The sequence below is a fragment of the Primulina huaijiensis genome, chromosome 1 (genome assembly GCF_012295235.1).
Source record: "Primulina huaijiensis isolate GDHJ02 chromosome 1, ASM1229523v2, whole genome shotgun sequence".
Classification (NCBI taxonomy): domain Eukaryota; kingdom Viridiplantae; phylum Streptophyta; class Magnoliopsida; order Lamiales; family Gesneriaceae; genus Primulina; species Primulina huaijiensis.
Window position 1 is genome coordinate 18,603,077 of NC_133306.1, and position 15,809 is coordinate 18,618,885.

General features: G+C 33.7%; 1 protein-coding gene across 1 annotated transcript; it reads right to left on the reverse strand.

Moving 5' to 3' along the window:
- Positions 1 to 210: 210 nt before the first annotated feature.
- On the reverse strand, positions 211 to 8,474 carry LOC140982431 (plasma membrane ATPase 4-like). The gene is made up of 16 exons (XM_073448932.1): positions 8,215 to 8,474; positions 5,060 to 5,179; positions 4,565 to 4,801; positions 3,696 to 4,457; positions 3,486 to 3,608; positions 3,270 to 3,374; positions 2,974 to 3,118; positions 2,718 to 2,882; positions 2,390 to 2,628; positions 2,267 to 2,299; positions 2,082 to 2,163; positions 1,829 to 1,989; positions 1,528 to 1,701; positions 1,243 to 1,425; positions 682 to 863; positions 211 to 589 (listed from the first exon to the last, which is right to left on the reverse strand). Exons 1-16 carry the CDS (start codon positions 8,272 to 8,274, stop codon positions 493 to 495), a joined length of 2,868 nt encoding a protein of 955 aa, XP_073305033.1. The 5' UTR covers positions 8,275 to 8,474; the 3' UTR covers positions 211 to 492.
- Positions 8,475 to 15,809: the final 7,335 nt, after the last annotated feature.

Genomic DNA, 15,809 nt, shown 5'->3' on the forward strand with positions numbered 1-15,809 from the left:
TTTCATTTTCAACATTTATTTCTTGAATCTTAATTTTTATCCAAATGGGTGACAATAGTCAGAACTCACAAAATCGACCTCGATTTATTTCTTCTACACAATATTCACCACACTTTCCAAAAAACAGGTTATTTAAATCAAATCAACACGGGCAAATAAAACGGACCATTAAATGAGGTCACTTTACCAGAAGGCGAACGCACAAGAAAAAAATCAGAGAAAAACAAGATATTTGAGATGGAAGAAATGTGTTACAAAATGATTCCATTGTGCTCACAATAGAGTCAAAAGATCAGACACAAATTCCTTCTGCCAGCCCTTTAAGACACACATCAGAGAACATAATAAATACATCAGAAACAACTATGACATAAAACATAACCTCTTTGAGTTTTTTGAGATAGGCAAGTTTCTTTTTTCTTTTTTTTGGTTACCTGTTCCCTAAACCATAGATTCTATATTCTGAGCCATTACAAGGCTTGTGTAGCTTCTTCACACGGTGTAGTGCTGCTGGATCGTTTCGATGTCTAGCCCTTTAAGTTTTACGACGGACTCAACATGACCCTTGAGCGTATGCAACTCACGAAGCCTGAAATAAACATGGAAGGCATGTTATATCACATTTCAATAAAATGTTCTGAGGACAAGGACAATAGACTGAAGGAGAAAACGTTATGTCACCTAGCAATTTCGGCTCTCCTCTTGGCTTGTTCGGCAATTTCAGAAAGTTCCCTATAATTGCTCTTCTCGTTGAAGATATTCGAAACTTCTGGCGTTTGGAGGCCATGCAAAGTTCTTTGAGCAAGAGCCCATTGAGCTTCCCTCTCCTCTTTGCCATAATCTTTCTTGTTGGAGAAAGCGATCTGTTTCAAAAATAATATTGAAAAGCGACAGCATAAGTAAAATTTGTAGTTAACATGTTATTTTACTGAATCGAAAATGTTAGTAATAATGTGACTAAAATCTCTAAAAGTTATGTAGTAGCTAACACAAAGCTTCAATTATTTTGTGCTATGAAGACAAAACAGAAGAGTAAGGGAAATTGTTGCCACCCAACCAATCAACATCCCTTGCCAGTAATGAGAAATTCAAAACATGATTTTTTCTTGATCCATTTTTGGAAGCAACAGTGGATTCAAAAATTTTACATTGCAATCCAGTCCAGCTTGATGCTTCTACTACTATGTCATGTATGCAACCACAGAGTAATTCATTACAGATAATTCGCATATACGACATTACCTTGTTGTCATACAGATTCTGCCAGGCCTTTCCACTCAAGATATAACGTGTAGCGAATTTCATCAAGTCGAGTGGGACATAAAAAACAATACTGTATAGCCAGATGACACCGGCCCATCCCCAACCACATCCTTTAATTCTAGCAAAACCCCAGTTGGCGTACACAGCTATAAGAGTTGCAACCTACACAAACATATCAGTTTAAGCACCACATAGTTTAGATCGTGATAACTATAAAAAAGAATACTTATTTTCTGAGGAACGATAGAGGGATGGAACCGTTACCAGTTGTGCTATAAGGAAAGCAATCATCAGAAGAGCCCCAGGTCGTTCAACATATGACCAGCTGCGTGACCGAGTCACGAAAATGAGGGCCTGGCTAACAATACTCACTTGCAAGTATAAAGCAGCCATCATTTCATATTCACTATCTCTAATATTTTTAACACCAAATCTGTCCTGCATTCACCACAAATGAAACGACATAGACCATTAACTAATGGTTGAAATAGTTTAACCCCCCGGCCCACTCTGCAGAAGTACATCTAGCCCACCAATGGTAAGAAGGGACATTGATTTTGCTTACAGGAAAGAAGTCAGTTTTATGCATCAGCCAGAAGAATATAACAGTCATCACTGCAAGATAACCTCCGAGTACTACGCCGGTAGCAAAAATCTCCTTCAATTTCCAGCTATCTGGCATTGGGGATGGCTTGACTCTATCCTTCGAAATGGTCATAATTGTACCTAAACAAACCAGATTTGTTCATTAGGTAGATGCCCATTTTTTTTTCAAAATATGAGGAAACGAGAAACAATCATGCAATCCAGTAACTCACCATCATTAAGGATGGCGATAATCAAAACCATGAAGGGAGAGAAATCGAACTGCCAAATCAAGGCAATAAGCATGAAACCAACCTGCAAACAAGAAGTGGATAATATAATCAAGCAAAGCTGTCGACATAAAAATAAAATCACCAAGAACAAAAAACGAGTGTTGTGCTTTAGTCTATCAACTTACCACAATACGGATTGTAATGGAGACTGCATAAATCTGCAAAAATATAATTATGAAAAGAATTTAAGTTCACTTCGACCAAAAGTTAATCTGTGAAAACGGAAGAAGGGGGAGGGAAAAACTAACTGTATAATTCTTCATTCTTTGGAAAATAGCTCTACTGGTCAAAACTGCACTAATGATAACACTAAGCCCGGGCTCGGTCAGCACAATATCAGAAGCACCTCTCGCAGCATCGGTACTATCGGCAACGGCAATACCGATATCTGCCTTCTTGAGAGCAGGTGCGTCGTTCACACCATCTCCTGTCATTCCAACAAGGTGTTTCCTCTCTTGCAATTTCTTCACAATTTCATATTTGTGCTCTGTATGAAAAGACAAAAAAACGAAATTTCCATTTGTTAATCTAAGCAACAAATAGGGGAAAAAACACTGAGAGAGACGAAAGACAGACCTGGAAAGACCCCAGCAAAACCATCGGCCTTCTCGATCAATTCTTCAACTGGCAGGCCAGCTATGGATTCATCCTTGTGTTGGCCAAGTAAAGAAGCAGAAGGGTACATATTTACTCCCATCCCAAGCCTACGTCCCGTCTCCTTAGCAATGGCAAGTTGATCACCTAATTTTCAAGATAAAAAATGAATATGAGGTCGGTTTCGAAGAAATGTATCTTGTTTTTCGGACTGCATATCCAGGGAAAGTTCATTTACCAGTAATCATTTTAACGTTTACACCAAGATTTAGGGCCCTACGGATAGTTTCTGCACTATCGTGTCGTGGAGGATCAAAAAGGGACAAGAGCCCAACAAACTGCCATGGACCTCCAGCGCTGTCCTTTGATTTCTCTGGTACTTCCTGAAAACATAAAACATTGGTCTAAAAAATCAGTATCTTTATAGAATAATGGTACAAAATTAAATAAAAACAAAAAGACAAAAGACAAAGAAAGAAAGAAATGGACATGATGAGAAGCAAGCAAACATGCTACAAGAAAGTGTTAACAAACCTGTCGGCCAACAGCCAGAGAACGAAGCCCACGCTCTGCAAATTTATCGATGACACTATGAACTTTTTTCTTCATGTCTTCCTTGCAGTTGCAGAGAGTCAGGATCTGATTCAAGAAAAGAGGATATCTGAATAAATATTTGACGTGTTCGAAAACTATTTTTATGTATAATACTCATGAAGCAGCAGATGGTCTGAAAATGGAAATCAGAAACACCTGTTCAGGGGCTCCCTTGCTTGCTCGATGCCAGTTTCCGTCTGAATCTATGTAAGTTAATGCAGTTCTCTTGTCCACAGGGTTGAATGGGAGGAAGTGCACTTCCCGAATACCAGCTCTTGCCTGAAAAATCAAATGCATTACTTCTAAATACACTCCACTCGAAATATATATATGAAATATAAGTCAAGAAAAATAATCATACACTACCTCTTTCGGATCAGCTAGCGTACCAACGATGGCAGCATCAATAGCATCTTGATTTTCAGTTCTTGATGCCCTTGCAGCGAGAAGCAAAACATGATCTGGATCCACACCCTTTGCAAAGACCTCGATCAAGCTTTTATCAACGCTAAGCTTGTTCAGAGTTAAAGTTCCAGTCTTGTCACTGCACAAGACGTCCATGCCAGCCATTTCCTCAATTGCAGTCATTCTTTTCGTGATGGCACCCTGCTGAGATAATCTGTGGGATCCGATAGCCATTGTGACAGACAAGACGGTGGGCATAGCAATTGGAATACCTCCGATCAAAAGAACAAGGAGATTGTCGATTCCCTTCCTATACGGCCTGTGCTGAATCGGATACATCACAATTATCTCAGCCAACATACCGATCGCAATCGAACAAATACAGAAGTTTCCAATGGCGGTGAGCACTTTCTGGAAGTGACCCACTTGGTTGGTGCTGTCCACAAGATGTGCTGCTTTCCCAAAGAATGTATGGACACCAGTGGCAATCACTATTGCTTCGATTTCACCTTGTTTGCAAGTTGACCCTGAGAAAACTTCATCATAGGGATTCTTGGTAACGGGGAGGGATTCTCCGGTGAGCGCAGATTGGTCAATCTTTAACGGGTCGCCTTCAAGAAGACGAGCATCAGCTGGAACAATGTCTCCGAGCTTGATGCTTATGATATCTCCGGGAACTAGAACGGCTGCTTCCTGCTCACTCCATCGACCATCTCTAAGTACCTGTGGTCAAGAAATCATCCAACATGAGAAACAATATGTCATTAAATCTATGCTTTTGCCCGTTTTACAACTAAAAATAGATTAAATTTCCGGTTTAAATCCTACACCTTTGTTTTAGGAGCAAGACCAGCCATAAGGGCTGCTGCTGCATTTCCAGCATTGTTTTCTTCGATGAAACTGATAGTTGAGTTGATAACGAGCAAGCAAACGATACCAACGAAGTCTTGCCAATCTGGGGGCTTACCACCTCCATTAGCTAGCGCAATGGCCATGATTGCTGCAGCTTCCATGACCCATGAGAGTGGATTCCACATAAAACCAAGGAACTTGAGAATTTTACTTTCCTGAATCACAATTGACACAGATAATCAAATATATTGCAATCCAAGTGTTCTAACAGACCAGGGCGGATCCAGCAAGACGCTGATCATAAAAAGATATTGAAATTTTATATGTTTCATCTTCCCAAAATCCATTCCAACATGTCATCTCACATTCCTCATCCCATTTAACTCTCCTCCCTTGTACATGAATCCGCCCTCGCCGATAAGCATGCATCGTAAAAGAGCAAACAAAACAGTTCCAGAGAGCAGTTTCATTACCTTCTTCTCCTCCAGCTTGTTGGGGCCGAAAATTTGAAGCCTTGTGTTCCCCTCATCGGCACTCAACCCTTCACGGGTGCACTTCAACTGCTCAAAGACTTCCTCGATCGGGACCTTTTCCTATTATTATTCAAAACAAAATCACGAACATGAGAATCCATACAATCAAATATCCATCCAATATTTTCTTTGGTCACAGAACCAAATCAAAACGACACAAACAGCCACACTCGGCAAGAAAGCTTCCAATCTAGACACTGCATCAGATGTTGTAAAATATAAGTTAAAATTATACTCATTGAGATTCATACATCATTGAAGCCGTATCCCTCTAACTGATAATTAGCTAAATGCAACTCGACTCGATTCGTTTCGTTTACGTAATATAATTTTGCATAGCTGAAAGTGAGTTTATGAGCCTTGGAGTGCGTTCAGATTGTCTTCCTTCAATCATTACTTGAATTCTTCTCCATTAAAAATCATTTGTATCGAAAAAGCGTATTTTTTTTCCTTATCATATTTTCCACTAGTAACTATTGGCCGATTGACGATGTTATTTCTCATTCTTACGAAGTTCTTTACCTTGAAATAAACTTTTAAAAGATAAATGTCTTAATTCGACTTGAAAAAGAGGATTAAAAGTTTCAACAAAAAATTGAATTTGCAGACATGACAAAGTCAAAAATCGACAAGTCTTTCATCACATCGTTAGGTAGTTGATAAAGCCAACCGAGCACAATTGTAATTAATACTTTTCAAAATCAAAAACAGAATCAATAGTTAAATGTTAGGCTCCTCAGCCGGACAAAACGAACACAATAACCAATTCAAACCAAAAAAAAATTTAATATCCTTGAAAAATTTATGCATAATTTGTATCTAAATAATCGAAATTTGTCCCCATAAAAAATGCAAAATCGTTTTATCCCATCAAACCCTTTTGCTTGCTCTTGCTTTACTCTTAAATTAACACGAAACATGTCGATTTTTTAGGATGAAATTTTTATAAAGAAAATCGTACAGTTTTGTTTTGGTCGTTTAAGCACGGGTAGTCTATTAAGACACGTACACGTGATACACCACATTAACTGTTGGTTCACATGATGGATCCAAGGAAACAAGTCGAAAAGACAAAATAAATAAAAAAATTGAGTGGACAATAAGATAGTTGACTTCCACTAGTGGCTGGGTCCCAATACATTTTTTTTTCTTTTTCAAAAAAAAATTACAAAAAGAAGGTAACTTTTGAAAATTTTCAGAAATTCAGGGGGTGGCCCACAATTAAGTTGAGCAAAACATACGTACGTTGCGGGTGTTGGGATGGTTCAACCTACGAATTTTTTTTTTCAACCCGAACTCAACCCGAACCCGAAGCAACTCGAAAACCTCCAACCCGAACACGAACACGTCTAACCCGAATCAACTCGTCTAACCCGCCTAACCCGAAATTTATTTATTTTTAAAAAAAAAATTAATGAAAAAAATTCAAAAAAATAATAATATTTTAATTTAAACACATAATAACAAAATTTTCGATTTAAATTTGAAAGTTTAATTGTAGAAAATTAAACGCATATTTACTAAATCAAATAAACAATTGTTAAAAAAAATAAAAAAATATACAAAATAAATATTAAATGATGAAAATTTAACATATAAATATACAATAAATTTTGTTCAAACATACAATATATAAAAATATAGGTAATATTTTCAAAAAAAAAGTTTTCGAGTCAACCCGCGACCCAACCCGAAACCCGTCTAACCCAGCACTAACCCGAACCTGCTTTTTTTCGTGTTGGATCGTGTCGGGTTGACGGGTCGTGTTGCATTTTGACACCCCTAACGTACGTATGTATATATCATACGTTAGCCCCGAATTTACTTTAAAAACACCTTTCCTCGAAGTAATTTTATTTTTATAAAATATGAAAAAAAAACAACTCAAATGTACAATTTTGATTACATAAATCTCTTAAATTATATAGTAAAAAATTATTGTTATTTTATTAAAATATATACAATTATTATATTAAAATATATACAATTATTATAAAATTAAAAGACGATAAAAGCTGTGTCAGTGACACAGTCACATGATAAAACTGGTAAACCGTTGAGAAAATTTTATAAGCACAAACATCATCATAAAAGAAATAAACAATGAGTACCATAAAAAAAATACCCAAACAAATTCCAATAATTACCTAAAAAATTTATTATTAAGTCCAAACTCATTAATTAATTACTCCTCCATTTGCAATATTAAAAAAAAAAGGCAGTAATTGACCAAAATACCAGTCTCCGCAGATCGCCCAAATTAGTGGGGCAAAAACACTATTTATTCATGATTTTTTTTTTGTATTTTAATTGATTAATTTTATGTATAAATGAAGGGAAAAATATTCAATAATTTTTTTAATTACATATTCCAATAAAATATGGTAGGAGATCAAAACATATATAATACAACTTCAGATTTGTGTTGTGTGCAAGGAAGATTATGCAAAATTAAGGGAGTGATATCTTAAATGAGATATGGATGGACATAATCCTACTTACTAGTCAAATCACAATATCTTCTCCTAAAACTGCTACCTTTGTAAATTCAAAGCATTTAATTTTCTTGATAAGCTAATCAGTTACACATCCAATTAGCAATAATTAGTCTTCAAATTAATTAAATGACATGCAAAACAAATCAAAATTCAGATTAATAGAGAATAGTTATTATGATAAATTTTTTTAAAAAAGTTTTGGTTTATTATTTTATTCTTAAGGTGTAATATATAAATTATACACAGACTGGTCCCAATAATTACCTAAAATTTCTGTACAAGTTGGCAGTTCTTTGTATTCAAACCAGAAACTAAAACAAAGCATCTGATTCTCGCTGAGTTAGATAATAAGATGAAAAGTAACCTTTTTGATTGCCGCTTAAAGTCTATTCCCAAAATGCAAACAAACCGAATCTCGGAAAACCAACACAGCATAAACAGCAAAAAGTTGAAAACTCAGAACCATTAAAAAAAAAAAAAAACCCAAGAAATATTGGATTTTCATCACAAAATCTAGCAGAAACAGAAAAAAGTGTGAATCCCACTTCAAGATTTCGTACAATAATCAAGAATCAAACTGAGGAAAAAAAAATATACCAGATCAACTGTTTCATTCCTGATTCCTTCAAGACTTGTGCCTTTGTCATGATTTCCCATGTTTGCTTCCCTACTTTTCTTTTAGATCACTTCTTTTTTTCTTTTTCTTTTTCTTTTTGTTGGTTTTTTCCCAAGTATCTTTTTGCGAAAAGAACAGAAGGGATGAAAGAAGAAAGGGAAAATTTTACAAAATCCCAAAGGAGAGGAAGATCAGCAAAGGAGAAGGGGAAATGAGATCTCCTCAAGTGAGAGGAGTGGTTTGCCTGTGGCCTGTTTATATACTTGCTACGTGACCCGATTAGCGCCGTATGTCCCCACCCCAAGTGCCTCAAAATTTCAACTTTGACTCTATCAATCAAAATATTAGTCAAATTTACTACATGGTACGCACTTTACGGGCAAATAAATTGTTACTAGCATTGTTAAGTGCAAAATATACATAAAATAACGTATAATAATATAAAAAGGTTTTATGTATTAAGAGATAATACGAATGAGATTATAATAAATTAATTTTGAGTAGATCTCTTGTGAGACGGTCTCACGAATCTTTATCTGTGAGACGGGTCAACCCTACCGATATTCACAATAAAAAGTAATACTCTTAACATAAAAAGTAATAATTTTTCATGAATGACCCAAATAAGAGATTCGTCTCACAAAATACGACCTATGAGATTGTCTCACACAAGTTTTTGTCATTAATTTTTTATGTGTAAAATCGAGGGAAAAGTCTTGTTTGAATGACTTGTAAATATCTTTTGACTTGAGAGATAATTTAAATATTATGTGCCGTACAATTACTATAATTTTGATATGCATACAATTATTTGTTTTAATTAAATCAAGTTTGTCTTTACTATTCGATTCTCTTAATCTTTGATTTTGATGAGCATTCATGATCTTGCATTCAACAACACCTTTGTCCCTCTATAGTTTGCTTAGTAGTTCTATATTAAGCTTATTTTTTAACGCTTAATATTGATATATTGATCAAATGCTTACTACTTTATTAGTAAAAATATAAATAATGTTGTTTAACTAAATTCAATTTACCGTACAATAACATAAATATCATGTTTCGATCAATAAAGCAACTTTTTATTGATTTCCAATAATAAATAATTTTGTTTTCTAACACATATCTTTGATAAACATTACATAGAAGATTCCTCGTATTTTGTTTCTTTGTTGTTTCTTTTTATCGTTTATACATGCTAAAATGCCTTTTTTATCCTTCATACTTAACTAATTAAGCTCTTGCAATTTTCAATCTCTTTAGATGGTTTAACGCGCGGTCTATATCCGTGAAATAGATTAATCTGATCCATATCTACTATGAAAAATCAATAATTTTGACATAAAATATAATAATTTTTCATGAATTGGGTCGAGTCAGAGATTCATCTCATAAAATTGACTCGTTTATGAAAGTATTTTTATTTAATATAATTTATAAGTTTTAAATATTTGTATTTATATAAATATTTATCTCTTGATATAATTTATGATATTTTTTTACTCGATTTTTTAAATGTTTTAATTTAACATATATACTAGTATAGTATTTATCATTTTAGCTATATTTTAAGCAAATGTAATTATATATTTGAGTGTTGGGTTAAGATGAAGTCGTCTTTAGGAGAATAAATCTTTATTTTGGAAAAAAAAATTAAGGAATCAATCCCCTTATTAGTCCAACTATATGATTATCAAATTAAATTATTAAAGATTTTTTTTATTTAAAAAATGAGAGACTCAACAACAAAAATTATACTTAAGATGATGTTTAATCTATTCGCTGTCATAGCTGAAAATATTTAATTAAATTAAATAAATAAACAGCAAGGATCCTCTCTGTGTCAACATTTATTTTAAATGAGACTTATACTATTCAATATTTATTTATAGACATGAATCGGAGGATCAAGTGTTCCGGCCGAAACAAGTTGGAGCTTTTCCCATATTTTACTTTAAATGAAAAATTCCTATTAGACGGTTTCACGGGTAATTTTTGTGAGACATATATTTAATCCGACCTAACTTTTGAAAAAGTTTTATTTTTTATGTCAAAAATATTATTGTTTATTACAAGACAAAAACTTGTGTGTGACGGTCTCACGGGTCGTATTTTGTGAGATGGATCTCTTATTTGGGTCATCCTGAAAAAATATTACTTTTTATGCTAAGAGTATTACTTTTTATTGTGAATATCAGTAGGGTTGATCCGTCTCATAGATAAAGTTTCGTGAGACAGTCTCACAAGAGACATATTCTTATTACAAATATGGATCAAATCGACACATATCACGAATATATATTTATAAGATCGTCTCCTAGGAGACCTACTATTTTTTGTATTTCGTTTATCTATCATTTTAATGACTTGAAAGGATATTTGACAGAATTCTTTTAAATAATTTATAAGATGGTTTACAATGTTCGATTTGTCAAGATATTTAGATGCAATGGACGATATATTCGGGATATAATAAAGATACAACTTTTGTTTTGGGGAAGTATATTTTAAGATATATTAATATTAATGGGGATATTTTGGTCTATTAAAATGTTCAGATAAGATATGTAATTTCAAACAATAAATTAGATTCTACCCATATTCAAGAATATTAATTTTTCTGTTTATATAATCGATGGATTGTAAATGTCTATTTGTGCATGTTGGAACATTTAAGTTTTTGTTGATTTATTCGTTTAAATAAATTAACTCATATTATTAATTCAGCACTGCTAGAAGTTCAGTAGCTGGTAAGTTCAGCAGACCACTTGCTCTCATTTGATAGTTCTTCAATGTCTACATATCTAAATAATAAAGTGTTACTGATCATCCTTATATTACTGAATTTTGTCAACAGTCATTATGAGCATCGGATTTATACTCTTATTTAATGTATCACAAAATCAACAAAATGAAAGTTCATAAAATATTCAATACGCTAATTATGCAAGTTATTCCGACAATCTGTGTTATGTATTAATCGTCGCCTTCTATTTATGAACAACTTTAATTGATATTTGAAAATCTGTATAATTGCATTTACGACCTTAGTTCAAGTCATTTAGAGTTGTTCAGATTTGAATGCTAGAAAAATCTATAAAAGGTCAGCAATCTTCTTAGCATAAAAGAAAGACACTTACCAAATTTATCAACAACTATTACTTTAAGAGCCTCTACTGAAATCCTTTGAAGCACTCTCACAAAGTTTAATCAGATCTTTTCAGAGTTCATATTGTACTAACCCTTCAGTCAATATGATCTAAGACTTGTATTATCATTTGAGTAAGCTTTTTTTACCCGACAAAAATAGTCTTTCTGATCAGAAGCGTGTTCAAAGTTTGATAAGTTGGTATTAAGAGTATCAGTAGGAAAGCGTAAAGTCTTATTGAAGTAGGTTTTTACAGAAGCTGTAAATATAAAGGTATTTTAGTGAATACATTCTAGAAACATAATAAGTAGAGATGTAGAAAGTTTTTATCGTTCGAACTTTCGAAGAACAACTCGTGTTTTATTTACTGCATGATGTTTCCTATATATATTCACAAAGTCTTGGTAGACTCATTCCGCATTGTATATAACTGTTTGATGGACTTTGAATGTCGATATTAAACTTCATCTATTAACACAAGTATAGGTCACCAGATATTCAACAAAGAAGAATATTAGAAAAACCACGATTAGAATCATGAAGGTCAACATTGCAGTAGACATTACATATGGTGCATCACAAATGTTAGAAAAACCATAGAATGGACTAATGATGACAAAAAGAAGGCGAATCTAGATAACATGTCAAATGACATTTTATAAAAAAATCTAAAAAAAAACATATTCAGTAAGATCAAGATGTGTTACTGCGAAATAAATATGGGACAAGTTATTCATCTCTGTGAGGAAAATGATTAGACAAAAGAGAATAAACTCATAGTAGCCATACAAAAATTCGAGAACATCAAGATGAAGCCCTGAGAATCTCTAAATGTCTTTGATGAGAGATTAAGAAGTATCATAATTAAGTTGGCATCTCTTGAAAAAGAGTACACTGACAGGAAAGTTGACTTCAAAGTTATGAGAGCTTTTCAAAGGGAATGAGATATAAAGATGATTTTCATGAGAGAATCAAAATATCTAAACAAGTTGAAATTACATGACTTCTAAACTGAGTTAAAGTCTTACGAATTCGAATTGGAGACCAGAAACTGAGAAGAATCTATTTCAAACCATTCAACCAAAGCTCTTGCCGTCACCACTACTGAACACGTCCAAGAGAATACTACTAAACAACTTAGCGCGATCTTCTATCCCAGCACTGCTCGCTCACGTTTTCTGACATTCAATATGAGAATTTTCGTTTTCGTGAATGTATTTGTTTGTCAAGAAGTTTTCAAAGTTCAAGAAGAAGAACCACATAACCTTTCTGAACCATAATCGGAATTATAAGGAGTCACCATCTTGTGACAAGGCATGTTTCAATTGTGAGAAGATTGGTCATTTCATTGTTGATTGTCCTAAGCCAAAGAAAGGTGATTATATAAGATAATACATAAGAGAAATGACAAGAAGAATCACAAGGATCGTAAGGCAATGATTGCTGAAGAGAGTAAAAGCAAGTGGATAGATTCTATTTCTGAGTCTTTTGATTTAGAGAGCCAATCCAGTGACAGTGATGTTGAACAAGTTCAGTATCTCGTGGTCGATGTTGATCCAGACATGATTACTCATGAGGTATTCGATTTTGACTCATACGAATTTACCAGTTGCTACTGATTGAAAATAAAATTTAAAAAAAATCTATACTAGTAAACACGTGGAATAAGTCTTCAGTTTCACTTGAAAAGATGCAAAACAATCTGGAAACATAACTTGTATCGAATTCAGTAGCAATGGAGACATTTTTGAAACCAGTACCCAACTGCATCTAAGTATGAGCAAAAAGAAGTACATACAATTTGTAAGATCCAGTATGGTATATGAACATAAGAAACCTGAAGTTCAAGTTAGAAAGAATGTAAATCAGATGAACAAAGTAGATGTTCAGGACTCAGATTTGTTCATCCTGAGAGGAAAGCTTATCTGAATATTGGATCCAGTGGAGGGCCAGTTTCAGTAGAGCACACATCAACGAAGGACATGAATTATCGATTCCAGAAGAGTAAATCTATTCAGAAGAGAAACAGACTGGAAAAAAGACAACAGGGTAGGAAAACATAATAGAATACATTTTGTTAACAACGATGTTAAACATTCTATTGCGCACACCCCATAGGTTTCCAAAAATACAAAATCTTTCAGGATCATACAAATGTGGGTTCCAAGATGACTAATCCAATTCAGGCCCTTGCACTTATATTACCTAATCAATAGGCGTGAATTATGCTAGTTTCGAGCAGAATTATGTATTCGTGCGTTGTTTTGAATGTCAATACAAGAAGGGACAAAATGGTGTATATTGCAGCAACAATCACGCCAAGATTGACAGAAGGACGCACGCACCTGCGCCAGATGTGCGCCAGATTACGCGCACCTACGCGCGCTGTGGCAGTACCAAAATGACAGAAGTGCACGCAGTGGCGCCACATCTCGCGCAAGATTGCACAAAAAATTACAAAAGCATGCGTGCACCCGCGCCACTTCTCGCGCAACCGTGCGCATGATATGTACAAAGACATAACTTCAGTGTACATGCGTATATAAAAGGACGGAAACCATATAATTCTGGGAAAAAAGAAAAGAAAAGAAAGACGAGAACAACATATAAAAGAGGGCTGAGAGAGGAGGTGTTAAACAAAAAAAGTGACTGGAAGAAACTCAAAGACGAAGACCGCATCATCTGGGGACGAAGTCATATATTTAAATTCGAGTGTTCTTTTCTGCTTTCACTACAATCTCTTAGTTATTTTGGCGATGTCAAAAAATATGAATCTGCTTTATCTTTTTTCCGTTATGAACTAATTTATTTGATCTAAAGGACGACGTAGCTTGGTTGAACCGTTATTTATGAATTGTTGATTTATATGAGCGAAGTTCTTCTTGTTTTTTTTTTTATATTTTCCGGATTCTATTGCTTTCAATTNCACGGGTCGTATTTTGTGAGACGGATATCTTATTTAGGTCATTCATAAAAAAATATTACTTTTTATGCTAAGAGTATCTTTTATTTGGGTCATCCATGAAAATGTATTAATTTTTATGCTAAGAGTATTACTTTTTATTGTGAATATCGGTAGGGCTGATCCGTCTCATAGATAAAGATTCGTGAGACAGTCTTACAAGAGACCTACTCTTATTACAAATATAGATCAGGTCGACATATATCACGAATATATATTTATGAGATCGTCTCCTAGGAGACCTACTATTTTCTATATTTCGTTTATCTATCATTTTAATGACTTGAAAGGATATTTGACAGAATTCTTTTAAATAATATATAAGATGATTTACAATGTTCGATTTGTGAAGATATTTAGATGCAATGAACGATATATTCGGGATATAATAAAGATACAACTTTTGTTTTGGGGGAAGTATATTTTAAATATATTAATATTAATGGAGATATTTTGTTCTATTAAAATGATGTAATCTCAAACAATAAATTAGATTCTACCCATATTCAAGAATATTAATTTTTCTGTTTATATAATCGATGGATTATAAATGTCTATTTGTGCATGTTGGAACATTTAAGTTTTTGTTGATTTATTCGTTTAAATAAATTAACTCATATTTTTAATTCAGCACTGCTAGAAGTTCAGTAGCTGGTAAGTTCAGCAGATCACTTGATCTCATTTGATAGTTCTTCAATGTCTACATAGCTAAATAGTCAAGTGTTACTGATCATCTTTAGATTACTGAATTTTGTCAACGGTCATTATGAGCATCGGATTTATACTCTTATTTAATGTATCACAAAATCAGCAAAACGAAAGTTCATAAAATATTCAATACGCTAATTATGCAAGTTATTCCGACAATCTGTGTCATGTATTAATCGTCGCCTTCTATTTCTGAACAACTTTAATTGATATTTGAAAATATGTATGATTGCATTTACGACCTTAGTTCAAGTCATTTAGAGTTGTTCAGATTTGAACGATGGAAAAATCTATAAAAGGTCAGCAATCTTCTTAGCATAAAAGAGAGACACTTACCAAATTTATCAACAACTATTACTCTAAGAGCCTCTACTGAAATCCTTTGAAGCACTCTCACAAAGTTTAATCAGATTTTTTCAGAGTTCATATTGTGCTAACCCTTCAGTCAATATGATCTAAGATTTGTATTATCATTTGAGTGAGCTTTTTTTACCCGACAAAAATAGTCTTTCTGATCAGAAGCATGTTCAAAGTTTGATAAGTTGGTATTAAGAGTTTCAGTAGGAAAGCGTAAAGTCTTGTTGAAGTAGGTTTTCACAGAAGCTATAAATATAAAAGTATTTTAGTGAATACATTCTGGAAACATAATAAGTAGAGATGTAGAAAGTTTTTATCGTTCGAACTTTCGAAGAACAACTCGTGTTTTATTACTGCATGATGTTTCCTATATACATTCTCAAAGTCTTGGTAGACTCATT

Coding starts and splice junctions, on each gene's coding strand:
- LOC140982431 (XM_073448932.1), bottom strand. CDS start 8,274: ATGGGAAATCATGACAAAGGCACAAGTCTTGAAGGAATCAGGAATGAA. Junction 3,119..3,269: donor CTCTGGCTGTTGGCCGACAG/GTTTGTTAACAC, acceptor TTATGTTTTCAG/GAAGTACCAGAGAAATCAAA. Junction 2,629..2,717: donor TTTTGCTGGGGTCTTTCCAG/GTCTGTCTTTCG, acceptor CTTTTCATACAG/AGCACAAATATGAAATTGTG.